The sequence below is a fragment of the Schistocerca americana genome, chromosome X (genome assembly GCF_021461395.2).
Source record: "Schistocerca americana isolate TAMUIC-IGC-003095 chromosome X, iqSchAmer2.1, whole genome shotgun sequence".
Lineage (NCBI taxonomy): Eukaryota > Metazoa > Arthropoda > Insecta > Orthoptera > Acrididae > Schistocerca > Schistocerca americana.
In genome coordinates, this window is record NC_060130.1 from 557928390 (window position 1) to 557943963 (window position 15574).

General features: G+C 40.0%; 1 protein-coding gene across 2 annotated transcripts in view; it reads left to right on the forward strand.

Annotated features, from left to right (window-relative positions):
- LOC124554888 (chloride channel protein 2) overlaps positions 1 to 15574 on the forward strand; it is a 532144-nt gene that overhangs the window by 316230 nt on the left and 200340 nt on the right. For both annotated transcript variants that reach the window (XM_047128564.1, XM_047128563.1), the window contains exon 4: positions 3981 to 4114. In XM_047128564.1, coding sequence (XP_046984520.1) covers positions 3981 to 4114 — 134 coding nt within the window. The remainder of the gene's footprint in view (positions 1 to 3980; positions 4115 to 15574) is intronic.

The window sequence follows — 15574 nt, forward strand, 5'->3', positions numbered from 1 at the left end:
AACTTCATTGAATGTTTTTTTTTTGTAAACACTTTTCCTGCATTGGTTTTGGAAACTTTGAGCCAAATGGTCTTGGAAATTTCTAAATTTTTTGTGATGAGGTGTTCTTTAGCTACATTGGAGAAGTCATAAAAATCATCATCATTCATCATAGAAAAGGAGTCTTGCTATTGGCATTACCCAAAACTCTCACAAGATCCAAAGGAACTTCACATTTTTCTACTGTTTTTCTTTTTTCAATTATAGCAAAGACTCGGTCACAGATTAAGTATGAGTGTTCAGAGACGATATACTTGTGGTGAACTTCATCAAAGAAATCATTGCAGACCAAGTATATCCGTAGGAACAATACCATTTGATTTTTGTTTTGGCCACAGCTGTTGTCAGACCATACTATTAACTTTTTTCTGGGTAATTTTACTTTTAATCCTCCTTAACACACAGCTCACTATTTTGTTGCCTCCCCTGCCACTGCTGCCCTCGTGCCAAAGAAGCATAAAACCTTTATTATTATCTGCCATATGCAATCCCAAATTGTAACAGGAAAGTTGACATAAATAATACATTTGGCAGTGTGACAATGTTGGCAAAGAGAAAACCTGTTGTAAATCTATAGATACTGTGCATGTGTCACTTGTAGGAGTGGTAGAACATACATGATCATGCTTCATGTCTTTTATAGCTTTTTCAGCATGTCTGTGATGAAATTCTAGTGAAGTATGATGTACAGCTCTATTGTTTAAGTCATTTAACATTTTACTTTTTAGCAGATCACATCTGTTACAGATATCTTTCCTTGGGCGGTGAAATCTCATTTTGGGAAAGAATTCTTTCAATACTTTTTGTAGTACAAATATCTAATGTTTGAGTTTGGATAAAGCATAACAAAAGCCTCATGTATTCTGCTGTAATTTAAATCTTGGCTTAAATATAGAAAGGAGCTTTTAGCACTTGTGTAATGGCTTTCAGCCTTGGGGAAACTTTTTATGTGTTCAACAATGCGTTTTACATAAACCAGCTGTATATTTCGTTTCTTTGTTTTTATTTCCCCTATGTTCAATGTAGGTAACATCATCACACTTTTTTGCTTTTACCGAGGTTTCCCGTCTTCGCCTGGTAATTTTGTGTATATCAGAAAGGTTTTTTTGCAAACTTCAAAATGTCTGCCTTCATCATCAGGAACTGAATAAAAAACACTAGCCTGTCTGCGACTCACCTTGGATTCTTCATAAGAACCATGACGCCTTCTTCTGAAATTGCATTCACTTATGTTTCCCAGCAAACAAGAGTTTTGCTTAACATTATCACCTAGTTCATAGAACTGATTAAATATGTTTAATTTGTGATTCAATGCAGTGTCTGTACATTGATAGTGGCACTGGCATGAAACCTACAGCAAACAAACACAGGAATTGAGGCATTAAATAATTTATGACTGCCATGAATAACCTGTTTGTTTATTACCACGCATAGTTAGCAGGTCTGCTATTGTCCAGGAACCAAGGCAAACATAACCTAATGAATAGTGAATAGTGAATAGTGTTTTATTCGTCTCATAACATACAATTTCTAATCATATGATTAGTGTACAGGAGACACGTCAAAAAAATGGATAACACAACTTGGGCCTAACTGGTACAAAGAATTTTAACATTAATATAAACTTTTATTTTTCTTTCCTCCCTTTTGTGAAGGACAGCTACATTTACACACAAGACTATATGTAAATTTATCCTGCTCAAATGTTCGGTTTGTCCTTCATGAACTCCTCAACACTGTAGTAGCAACATTTGACAAGTATATAATATAGCTTTGTTTTCAGTGTCTCTAGGTTCATACTCAAAACATTCTTTCCTTTTAACTTGTTATGAATTTTCATTGCTATATACTGAGGAGACTGTGCATATAGGTTTAAGCGATGAGTGGGAAGCATAAAATTGTCTTTGTTTCTCATGTTATAAGCATGATTGAAACAGTTTTTCTTGAATAACTCTAAATTGCTATGTAGAAAGATGATAATATCATAGATTTATAAGGAGGGAACTGTTAATAACTGTTGTTTTTCAAATAGTGGGTGACATGATGTCCTTGGATGGGCAGTACACATGTTCCTTATTATTCTTTTCTGTAACTTTAGTATGCGCAATATATTGCTTGAATTTCCCCAAAAAATAATACCAGACCTTACAACTGATTGAAAGTAGCTGTGGTATGCAATTTTCCTTGTATTCATGTCTGCTGCACCAGCTAATATTTGCATAGCAAATGTAAAGCTACATAACTTGTTTAACAGGTAATCAACATGTTTATTCCAATTTAAATTTTTATCTAGGTTTAACCCTAAAAACTTCACAGAATCCACTTCTTCTATATCCTGATTTTTATGAGTTATTTTAATTTCTTGGGGCTTTGACTGTTTTGTTCTGAATTGGACCATGTGGGTTTTGGGGATGTTCAATCTTAATCCATTCAGTTTGAACCATGTTTCTAGTTTGTTCATTGTGTTTATTATGTAGAGAGGGATGTTTTCTGGCTACTGGTTTTCAATTAAATGCCACAGAAAAATCATAATCAAGTGAAGTTCTTCATGAAAGCCTTAGTCCTAAGGTGTTAAAGTTATCATTTACACTTATGAACCTGCAGAAGGATCATTACTGACTAGACTGCATGTCTTTCGATGTGCGTGTTGTGTCGCGCAACATGCTACCTGTACGGCTCGCAGTAGCCGTGCGCCGCGTGCGGAATCACGTGTGCTTCTCAAAACTGATGGAAATGTTGTGTGGTAAATGCCACAGAAAAATCATAATCAAGTGAAGTTCTTCATGAAAGAGTTAGTCCTAATGTGTTAAAGTTATCATATACACTTACCTCATTTGGTGGAGGTTGTTTTTGTGGTGCAGTAACTTTCTTATTGTTCTCATATGATTTTCCCTCTGCTCTTAGCTTCTTATTTATTTGGGAAACACTACCTTCACCCCTTTTCCAACGTTTTGTTGTTTCATCCATCACATAAACCACAATAGTAAACACAACAGACAGGACTAATTACTTCAACTTGAACACAATTGAATCTCAAACTAAATACAACAGCACAGGCACATAGCCCAGATTTTGTTTCAGAGCAGGTGGCACTTAGCACCTGGCGCATTCTGGTGGCAATGTTTTAAAACACTTCCACACTGATTATGGAATAGCCCAGTTTTTACTGAAGAAGCTTAAGCACGTAGCCCATATTTTGATAATAAAATGAAATTTTTTGTTTTTGGCTCTTAGACCGGATTTTATAATTAGTCACCAATTGATTTTGTTAATAAGTTGGAATGTGTTCCATTTTTCTAATATCTAATTGAATATACTTTAATGCCCAACAGAAATTTATTAGATATTCAAGTGACATCAGAACATATTGAGATGAGCGGATAAAAGCAATACAGCCCTTTATTCTGAACCAAGAATTATCAAATTATACAAATGTAACTTCTGTGTGGTCCACTAATAAACAAAAAGAGGGGAAAGGTAACCACCCACCTACAGATTATGAGTGTTAATTTGTGATGCATAGAAACACACATGGCACAGACAGTTCTGTAGGTTTCAGTACCCTCCCTCATTTTTCTAGTGCAACGTCACACAGACACCAAATCACCAGAAGCTACATTGACATTCCATGGTTATATCATTGATTGCTGTATCCATTATTAGTAACTTAACCTTCATTTTGTCCTCTCTTCACCATCACCAAGAAGCATCATGGATAAATTTTATGCCATCTCCTAACATGTACTGAAGGCATTATTTCTTGTTCTAGGAAACATTATTTAGTTTAATGTTAGCAAGGGTGCTGTAAGTAGTGGCCTTACCATGTGTTCAGTGCAATATTTTTAGCAAAATGTTCTAAAATAGTATAGTGATTTTTAATGTGATGCTTAATATTCAACACTTGTCTAATAAATTTTCAATTGCATTTCACTTCTTTTCAGGTTCTGGGATTCCTGAAATGAAAACTATTTTACGGGGTGTTGCTCTGAAGGAATACCTGACATTCAGAACACTGATTGCTAAAGTGATAGGACTGACAGCCACTCTGGGAAGTGGTCTGCCATTAGGGAAAGAGGTAAACTATTCCTATTATCTTTCATTAAAGTTGATTGTAATTATGTGGGAATTTTTAAAATTGCAAAATACGAAGTATCACTGAGGAAAACCTATATTTATAAACTAAGATATGTTCCAAAATATCTCTATTGAGTCTCAAAAGTATAGTTTCTAGTGGGCATAGTGTTTGTTGTAATTTTTTGTTTAGCTATATATAATTTCCAGATGTATAACCATAGCGTCATTGTTTTAAATGCTTTTTAAGAACAACTCAGAGTCAGTAGACCTACATATTACCACACTATATGTATTGCACATTAGCATAAAATGTCATAAATATCTGCAGAAATTACTCTTCCTTATTCAACACTGAAATGGGGAAGTATTATTACATTATTTAGAAAACCATGTGCATTCTTTCAACATGGCTCATTGCAGAAATAATTGATTACATCTAATTACATCATACCAATTAAGCACTTGATTTTTCCAGTAACAGTCCAGTGAACTACACTTATGAATTCTATTAACATCTCTTTTAGTAATTAAAACAGCATTTAAAGTGAATGAAGGCAACATTTATTTTGCATGTGTGTATAAGAATATTCCCTCAGTCTGTTGTATCCTTCTTTCGAGGAATATTAAAAAGAAAATACAGATTCAGTCAGACAGGTGCATTTATTTCTTTGTCACATTTTACCACTGAACAGATGCATGGTTTTTAAATGTTACTCCCTCTATTTAGGCCCTAATAATAATAATAATAATAATGATGTCATACCTAACTTGTGTACATGATGTCCAAAACTTTTAAGGTCAAAATTATACAGATGATAGAGGATCCTCAACTGTGTACTTTGAGATAAGGAACTAATGGTTAGAAATCAATATTTACTTTTTTGTCGATTTTAATATGTTCCCTCATATGGCAACAACATACATTCGTAACAACTGTTGTGCAACAGGTTGTTATTATGGACAGTGTGGGAGAGTGGTTCTCTGCTGGAGGTGGGTAGAGGTGTGCTGACAATGTAGTCAGAGCAGTCTGTTGACAAAACTCTTTATTAGCAATCATACATGATCATAGGTCAGTGCATCTGCAGCAGGCAGAGAGTAAATGCTGGTTGGCAATGAGCCAGGTGAAAGCCAGGTCTTGGCAGGTGAGCCTAGCACGACTACTCAGGTGATGAAAACAGATCTGCAGGCTGAAGAGTAGTGGTGGCAGCAGTAGCCATTGTTGGGCTGTCTGAAACTCATGGCTCAGCCTAAAACATGGAGACAGTGGCTGGTGCTCATGGCCACGGGCTCAGACAGTCAGAGGACGGTCACTGCTTCGTGACCTGGAGATGTCAAATATAACTGTGTCATAAGTATGGTAAGAAATGGCGTGGGCTGTTCACCATTGTAATGACAAGCTGTGCTGATGACAATGGGCTGGACAAGGCAGTTTAAGTACCATGACCCAGTGCTGAGCCATGTGTTGTGTGCTTCTGGAGTGGAGGCGGATGATCAGGGTTCAGCTGTTTGTATGCTGCAGTCGGTCAAACTGCTGTAGCATCCTGAAGGCTGTCCCACTCCCTAGTCATTGGAACACAAGCACGGCCACATGGAAGTTTCAATGTTTGCTGAATTACAGCATCGGTAGGGGTAATGTCTGGCAGGCAGACAGTGGCTCTGACCTGCTTGTGGTTCTGTGCTGTTTTCCATGCTACTAGAGCTTTAGACTGCTTCTTTTCCTCCCTCCATAGATTAATCAGGGGCTCTGGATTACAGCACAAGAGCCTGACTGCAATGGAGACACTGATTTTTCCATCAACATTTCTATACTTTACATTCTACTGCATGAAATCAGAGTGAAATATTCTTTTTTCATCATTTTTCCCCCTTTGGTTGTCCTTCTTCACTTTTTATGTTACATTAGTACCCTATCTCAATCTCATGATGCTCAGGCACAGAGTTTCTAGATACACTTTTAACTTCACTCACTGTCATTGATTCACTTCTTCGCAGCTGCTAACATGATAACTATGGATCTGTATGTTCAATGACGGTAAAGGCGGGATTTGGATAATTCTACATCTGAGGTGGCAGAACAAAATACTTACTGTTATCAAAATTATGTAGGCAGCAGATGTGCTAGTCCCTATGGTGATAAGTTGAGGGTGATGTTTGGCCCTATATTTTTTGACATGCTCAAGCAGATGTCCCATCATCATGCAACTATTCTGTGCTACTATCATCTGGTCCAAGAAAGTGAGAAGGGTTGGGTCTAGAATGCTACTTAAGTAGGTTAGATTTTCCTTGGGCAAGATCCCATTGGGTGGGTTTGGTTGGTAGATTAATGAGGAATTGGTGCTTAGGGTGGTGGTTCTAGTGATGGTGGCAGGTAATGGGAAAGTAGGTCTTGAGATGTTGCTTATCAGCAATCCCTGCCCCTCCAGTTCTGTTCTCTGTGCTCTGCCAAAATGACCATGTTCATTACTGGTGCAAATTACATCTATCAGTTTTGGTACTGAGAATAGACTGTTGGACCCTATCTTTTGAAAGAATTTGTTTTCATGTGTAATAACCTTCCTGGGACACTCGGCTGCAGGCTCCCAAAGCGAAACAATGTTTACTCAAGTGATTCAGGGGCTGTATATTTATTTTGTGGAGCAGACAGTGACTTGCCTGGTTTGACACTGCAGTAACTATACATTGAAGAACAGCACATGTGACTTTCTGTCCAGCAACACCAATAATTTTTCATGACCCTGTAAGTGCACAAATTTCTGCAGGGCTCCTCTTGCTATTGGGCAGGTATGAATGGCAAAGCACTCAAACTGGCAATCTTTACATGTTCGTGGGAACTGCGACTGGAGTCATGCTCTGGTTTCTTGTTGCGTGCTGGCTACACTGACCCTACGGTAGTGCAGTGGTAGGGATGCAGGAAATGTATGATGAGATAAAAGAAATTGTTCAAATAGTTAAGGGAGACGAAAATTTAATAACCATGGGGGACTGGAATTCAGTAATAAAAAAAGGAAGAAAAGGAAAAATAGTTGGTGAATATGGACTGGGGGGTAAGGAATGAAAGAGGAAGATGCCTGGTAGAATTTTACACAGAGTATAACTTAATCATTGCTAATACTTGATTTAAGAATCATGAAAGAAGGCTGTATATGTGAAAGAGACCTGAAGACACTGGAAGGTTTACTGCTCCTAACATTCCTAAGGGCACTGGTAATTCTGCTTGGAGTTTACATAGTTCTTCCAAGAACTATCGAGGAGGTAAGAGTATTGGTGCCAAGTGGCCACAGACAATACAGAGGAGAGCTTCCTGCAGCTCTGTGGCTTCAATGCGCATGTCGGCAATACTTTCAGTGTGAGTCCATAAAAGTCTTGCGATGGTCAACTGTGTGTCAACATTATCCGACTGCTCCTTGAAAATGCCTGAGTTACAATTTTCTGCGCCTGCTGATTCCTGTATGTGAGTCTTGAGTGTGGCACAATTCAAGCTGTGTGGTGTGCATTTCAAGGGTCTCCTGATTCCAAAAGGCAGCTGCTTGTACCTGTTGCAACACTGTGTTTATCACCCCTAAGTCTTTTGCATTGGCAGTGCTGGATACTGTCTTTAAGATTCTGCTATACACATCCAACAAGCCCCTTCTTTGTTGAAACCACAGGACCAATTCTGTGGTCTGGTGCAGCTGCTCCTGCAAATATACAAAAGCTGATTGTAATAGCTGATATTCCTATCAGGTATAATCCAGCTGCATCCTGCCTTGCATCATGAGTTGCAATTTCCTGTAGGTATTTTCAGTTACTGAATTTCATTTTATACCACCCATGTATTGAAATCTGTACTTAATGACCACCGATGTTCCAACGTTACTATATCCATCTCCTATGTAAATAGTGGCTCAGCATCCAAAGGATATACCTTGAGGGTTAATCCCAGTTTTTATCCATCCAGCAGACTCAGGAACACCCCAACAATAATGCCTCTTGCTTTCATGTTCCTCTTTGTCTTGAACTTGACGGCTGGAGCTGGAGTTGCTTCCTCCTGTTCTCTGTATTTTGGTCCTTGACCGGGTCCAGAATGCATCCTATGTGAAGAGGCAATTTCCTGTTAGTTTGCTAGTCCCCTTTGAGTCCTAAGAGCATAGGGATGGGTGGGAACAATCACAGTTACATCCTGCTTGAGTTGCCTGGTTCTCCCTTTCTCTAACTATTGCCTTCCCCTGTTGGGAGGAGCGGCTGATGATTTAGGCAGTGCTTCCAGTTCACCCTGAAATTGACAAACTCTTCCTGCATGCACCACTGTGCTTTTGGTTGGAAGTTGTAGTTTGACATTAACTGGAGATGTCATCTTGACTATCTGATAAGATCATTGGTAATTTGAGCTGAACTTTTTAGTTTTTCTTTCCAGGACGTAAGGGTTAGATAACATTATTCACTGCCGAATGTAGTACTTAGGTAATTCTGCTTTTTGTTGTAGGTGCTTTCCTGTCTTTCTAGAGCCTTTGCATTCCTCTTTTACCATTTCACCAATATGTTTTTAACTTTTAGCAAAATCTTGAATGGAGGTGATATCTTCTCCTGGGATAGTGCAGCATAATTCAAATGGAGATCACTTTTTTGGCCAAAAACAGACCCATAGGGAGACTTCCAAGTTTTACTCAGCCATGACAAATTGTGGAAAGGTATCTAATTATTGTGGCTACTATTTACATAATAACTTAACATGTTCCTCTATGTCCTGAAAACTCTTACAGTTCTGCTCTTCACTTGTGGTTGTGGTGTGCTGATTCATAACTTCTTTATGCATAATAGTCAGCGTAATCGCTTCAATAAGTGAAACCTAAAGTTAGTGCCTTGGTCAGTTATTACAGTCTCTGGTGTTCTCAATTGATTTGCCGGAGTCTGAACCACCATTTCTACCTGTTGATTTGGTATGGCAATCACGACAAAGTAATATGAGATATGAACAATTAGTTAGGACATATGGATTCCCTGCTGCTGTTTGTGCAAAGTGGCCATAGACATACAGTCCAATCATTTTAAATGGTCTATCCACCTCAGGTAACCTTTATAATGGGTTTCACTGATGACTCATTTTGGCTCTTTGAGCACAAGAAACACAGTTGAAACTTCCAGGCAGATTAAAACTGTGTGCTGGATCGAGAGTTGACCTAGGGACCTGCACCTTATGCGGGCAACAAAGAATGACTCCCAAAAGTTTCATAACAGTGAACACTATTCTGCAGAGTGAAAATTTCATAAAGGAATGCTGTTCTGTAATGTAATGCTCTATTCCTTGTTCCTTTTTGGCCACAAGAACTTTTCCACAATGTCGAGGCCTGTGGCACATCAGCCACTTTGTCTTGCTAATATGGAATCATGAGCTTGATCAATATCTTGTTTTGCAAGCTTGCTGGGATAGCTATTCACCAGCCACAACATGTTTGCTTGTACAGGACTCCATCAGCATGTACTTTGCAGCTCAATCAATCTGCATTCTCATGATATTTTCCTGGATAGTCTACAACCTAAAAATCAAATTTGCGTAGCTGTAAGGCCCAGTGGGTCAAACGACTTTTATTCCCACAAGCCTTTTCCATGCAGCATGACCTGTTATTACCTTAAAAAGTCAGCCATGCAGGTAACAATGGAAATACGTGATGCCAAAAATTTGTGTGAACATTTCATTTTCAGTGACTGAATAGTTTTCTTTTCTCTCCTTATTGAGCTCCCTACATGGTTATGCAATTGGGTGTTCTGCCCCCCATCTCATGACTTAGAACAGCCTAGAGTATTGCTACTCAAGTTGCACAACAGTATAAACTGTTTTTTGATAGGATGGAACCAGTTGTTAATCACTCTTTCAAACACTCAAATGCTGCTTCTCGATATGGAGTCCAGCTAAACCTTACTCTCTTCTTTAGCAAATGTGTCAAGTGTCTTGCTGACTCTGCAAATTTTGGAATGTTTCCTCTATAGAAATTGGTGATCTCGAGATATGACTGCAATTACTGTGCTTGACATTGGGATACCCTCTATAGATTGTACCAGTCATGGGTCAGTTCACACACCATCTTGCCCAATAATGTGACCTAAATAATGGATCTCCAGTAATACCAAATTCCACTTTTCTACACTAAGGGTCAGCTGTGCCACACGTAACTTTCCAAATATCTCTTGTAGATGTACCATATGCTCCTTGATGTCCTTGGAGAAAACAATGATATAGCTAGGTGCTCCATGAATTTTCAGATTCCATACCACACAGTCTAACAAACACTGGAAAGTAGCCATCACATTTTTAAATTTTAAGTCCAACACACAAGTGTATTATACATTTATGCATATATAACACATAAACATATAATAAATAATTATTATTATTTCATTGAAACAAAGAAATACATAATTATATGTAATCAGTACTCTGATGTGTAGTTCTGATGCAACTACATAGATCTGAAGATAATCCAAGGAGACTGAAACTAGTCATATTGCAAAATACGCTATTGGGACAGAAAAATAGGTGATATATTGAAGCAATTTTAAAAATATGTGTGTCTATGGAAGCTGTGATTTTCCTGTGCACTCATGGTAACTCTTTCACATTCATTGATCTCATATAAATGTATTTTGCACTCCAGGAATGTGATAGTTATTCTAAAGATGAGTTTTTTTTGTCCTTTGATCAGCTTGTATGTTAAATTGTATTATCTCTGAAACAGTGTTAGTGATTACAAAAATTTCAGTTGCTATTGACAAACCTCTTTTGTATCCTAGGGAGATAAAATAGAAGGCAAGAATAACAGAAACCTATCTCTCCAACTTAATGCAGCATTTTTTTGTAATTTGTTAGGAGAAGTAAACATCTGTATGTATTGCAATGTGGCTTACATTTATTGTTCTTCAGTCTCCGTCTAAAATGAAAAATAATGTAGAATCTCATCCCTGATCAACATGAAAACTGTCAACTTCAGTACATAAAACAGGTATATGCTGTAGGATAAACCATTCTTCCAGTAATGTCTATGAATGTGGCAAAAACAGTGCCATGTTAAATTTTGTAAAATGTTAATGTCTTATGGAATTTTTGACTGGTATAATCCCAAAGGATTCAACCATGTAAATTGATAAAGTTTTCTGTATGTGTACCAATTAGGCACCTTTTGTTTGAAAATGGATCATTGTTAAGTTGTAGATGTGCAAATTAAGTGTAGGTGACTGTGGTGAGTGCATACAGAGTTTAGTGTTATGTTGGTGCTGTTGTTGGTTGATAATGATGAGGATGATACACACATCAAAAAAAGTTTTTCATCGCCTCGGTTCCAGAACCTGTACAGAAAATTGTAAGAGAGATCAACATAAACAACATTTCTGCCCCTTTTAATGCTCATGAAAACCACACATTGCATGTTGTACCACCATACAGCGAGACTTTCAGAGTTGGTGGTCCAGATTGCTGTACACACCGGTACCTCTAATAACTAGTAGTACATCCTCTTGCACTGATACATGCCTGTATTCATCGTGGCATACTATTCACAAGTTCATCAAGGCACTGTTTGTCCTCAACAGCAATTCGGAGTAGATGGTGGGTAATGTCGTCCATAAACAGCCCTTTTCAGTCTATCCCGGGCATGTTCGATAAGGTTCATCTCTGGAGAACATACTGGCCACACTAGTCGGGCGATGTCGTTATCCTGAAGGAAGTCCTTCACAAGATGTGCACAATGGGGACACAAATTGTCGTCCATGAGATGAATGCCTTGCCAATATACTGCCGCTATGGTTGCACTATTGGTCGGAGGATGGCATTCACATATCATACAGCTGTTACAACACCTTCCATGACCACCACCAGTGGCGTACGTCAGCCACACATAGTGCCACCCCAAAATATCAGGGAACCTCAACCTTGCTGCACTCTCTGGACAGTGTGTCTAAGGGGTTCAGCCTGACTGGGTTGCCCCCAAACACGTCTCTGATGATTGTCAGGTTAAAGGCGTATGTGACACTCATCAGTGAAGAGAACATGATGCCAGTTCTGAGCGGTCCATTCGGTATGTTGTTGGGCCCATCTTTAGCGCACTGCATGTTGTCGTGGTTGCAAAGATGGACCTCACCATGGACGTCGGGGAGTGAAGTTGCGTATCATGCAGCCTATTGCGCTCAGTTTGAGTCATAACATGCCATCCTGTGGCTGCAAGAAAAGCACTATTCAATATCGTGGCATTGCTGTCAGGGTTTCTCTGAGCCCTAATCCATAGGTAGCGATCATCCACTGCAGTAGTAGTCCTTGGGCAGCCTGAGTGAGGCATGTCATCAACAGTTCCTGTCTCTTTGTATCTCCTCCATGTCCGAACAACATCGGTTTGGTTCACTCTGAGACACCTGGACACTTCCCTTATTGAGAGCCCTTCCTGGCACAAAGTAACAATGAAGACACAATTAAACTGCAGTATTGACCGTCTAGGCATGGTTTAACTATAGACAACATGAGCCGTGTACTTCCTTCTTGATGGAATGACTGGAACTGATTGGCTCGCCCACTGTCTAATAGGTGCTGCTCATGTATGGTTATTTACATCTTTGGGCAGGCTTAGTGACATCTCTCAACAGTGAAAGGGACTGTGTCTGTGATACAATATCCACAGTCAACTTATATCTTCAGGAGTTCTGGGAACTGCGATAATGCAAAACTTTTTTTGATGTGTGTAAAACGATGAAGTTGAAAGAGAAGGGAGAAGGTCAGACTTTGTGCTGGCACATAACTTACTCCTACTGAATAACACTAAGGGGATTACTAAGCAAAATCTCCCTGTCTGATGAATGTATCACCATCAACAGTGTCACATGACCCCATCCATGATACCTTGCAAATAGGTTTGGAATTCCATCCAAGACATCAGCAAATAATATAGTGAGAAGATGAAACTATGTCCCATCATCAGGATTAAAACTGACTACCCCGAGAGTAAAGCACCACCATACATACTCGCATTTATGCCCTTGGCTATGAATTGAGTATTAAATCCACCAATATTCTTCAATAGCACAATATGTCAAAACAGCATCTGCACTCACTGTAAGACTGCCAAAATTTGTTTCTCCTTAGACACAGTTAGCGTGAAATCAGTGGTTTGACAAAGCTTATAGTACATCTCATTAGTATGGGTGTAAAAGAGTACATTATTTAGTGAAGCAGGTATCATTTAATGCTGTTTACCCTGTGTTCATTAATTTGCAATGAAATGATGTTCATACAGAGCCTGATCAAAGATATGATTAACCAATCACTGTAGTCTCAGGTTATTTCCAATACTTTGTGAAAGGGAGGCCATAAATAAGTGTCCAACATTTAAAATGTGCTTTATACTTGCAAGATTAAAATATGTATATGACGGTAGTAGGAATAATTATAAAAAATGACAGATTAAAATGTGTATGTGATGGTAGTAGGTATAATAATTGAGTCTTCAAGATTATTAGTGAGCTGTCTGTAGGACCGAGCTCTCAAGTCAATTAAAAACAAGAGCCCTGAGGTAATCATTAAAAAACACAATTGAAATTCAGATATTGTGCATAAAAATGCCCAATATTTTCTTGTCACACTTACGTAGCTTCATTGAGCACATTTATTTGAACATAGTCCTGAAACAGAAATTTAATTGGAAAGATTTTTTCAACTGTTCAGATGTGGGATTCATTTACCGTGTTTTGATGTTTATAAACAACAGCATAAAGTTTAGTCTCATATTGTCCCAGCTGTCTGTACTTTTTTTACCAGCATGCTTTAATGATCTGAAAGCCTCTTCTGTTCTAAAAATCTCTTTAATATCTTCAGAGATGACGGTAATTGTTTAATGCATCCTGTTTTAATTGGCCTGTTCATCTTATTATCAATATTCAGACCCTGCCTTTTTGACCTCTTCCATCTGCCATCTGCTGCATTCTCCAACTCCACCTTCCAACATCCCATAAATCCCAGAATGCAAACAAACCCAAAACAATACTTGTTATAACCTTTAATCACTAATAAATTGCATGGATATACAAACGTAGAAACAATAGCTGGTTACATGCTACCAATTCCGTATCGGTCATTCGACTGCCCTGCCGTGACACGCGGACGGCGCCGTTTGTAGCTAGGTGGCGCTCCCGCGCTCAGCTGAGTTGCAGAGCGCCTCTATCGCCATTTGCGCGTACTGGCGTGGCGGCACTCTTAAATGTCGTGGCACTGTCGCAACACTTTTCCCCCCATGAAAAAAAACACTCACTTCCTGGGAGACACGGACAGCACGGAGACATCCATGGCCTCTTGGGAGGCCCCGAGAAGATCCCGCGGAGAAACACGAGAGTACAGTCGAAAATGTCCAGGATGGAAGCCCGTGCGTGGAACGTGCCTCCTGGACAAGATGATGGTTGAAAACTCCGGAGCTGCATCCATAGGTGTCGTGGACCTGGGGGTGTGCTCCAGCGAGATGGGTCCCGGAGAAGGCGGCGTCGCGACTGGGGCCGGTTCCGGCGGACTCGGAAGCGGTAGCGACGTCGGCTACAGCAACATGCACGGGAGATCGGCAGCAGTGACAGGACTGGCTTCTCGGGCTGGTGGAGGCGAAGGAAGGGGCGGTGGCACCGGCGTGACCACCACTTGTGGGTGCATCTGGTCGTAATGGTGAACAACCATGCCGTCGTCCGTACGTATTTCACAAAGCCGGCGGCCGCGAAGAGCCTTGACCACCCCTGGAATCCATTTAGGGTGAGATCCATACCCTCGTGCCCACACGTTGGCGCCCACCGAGTATTTTCCCGCACGAGGGTACACAGTACAAGGCCTGACAGGGTGAAGCAGCTGCGGTAAAGTGCGCGGTTGGCGGCCATGCAAGAGTTCAGCAGGGCTGCGATCACCCAGAGGCATGAAGCGATAAGAACTCAGAAAATGTAACAGAGCGTCATCTGTGGAAAAATCACTAAGGAATTTTTTCATCTGGCTTTTGAAAGTGCGGACAAGGCACTCGACCTCCCCATTCGATTGTGGATGGAAAGGCAGTGCTGTAACATGATGAATCCCGTGTCCAGTACAAAAATCACGGAAGGCCTGCGAAGAGAATTGAGGGGCATTGTCCGTGACGATTGTGGATGGAAGACCTTCTAGCGCAAAGATTTTGGATAAAGCCAGCGTCGTCGCCGCAGTGGTGGGCGACGGACATCGAACAACAAACGGAAACTTCGAGAAGGCGTCAATCAACAGCAGCCAATAAGTTCCGAGGAAGGGGCCAGCAAAGTCAGCGTGCACCCTTTCCCATGGCTGTGCTGGGTCAGGCCACGGAGAGGGCATTGTACGGGGTGCAACCAGTTGTTGATCACACTGACTACACACAGCGACCATGTGGGCGATGTCCGAATCAATACCAGACCAATAAACGTGCCTGCAGGCCAGGGACTTAGTCCGAGAAATCCCCCAATGGCCTTCATG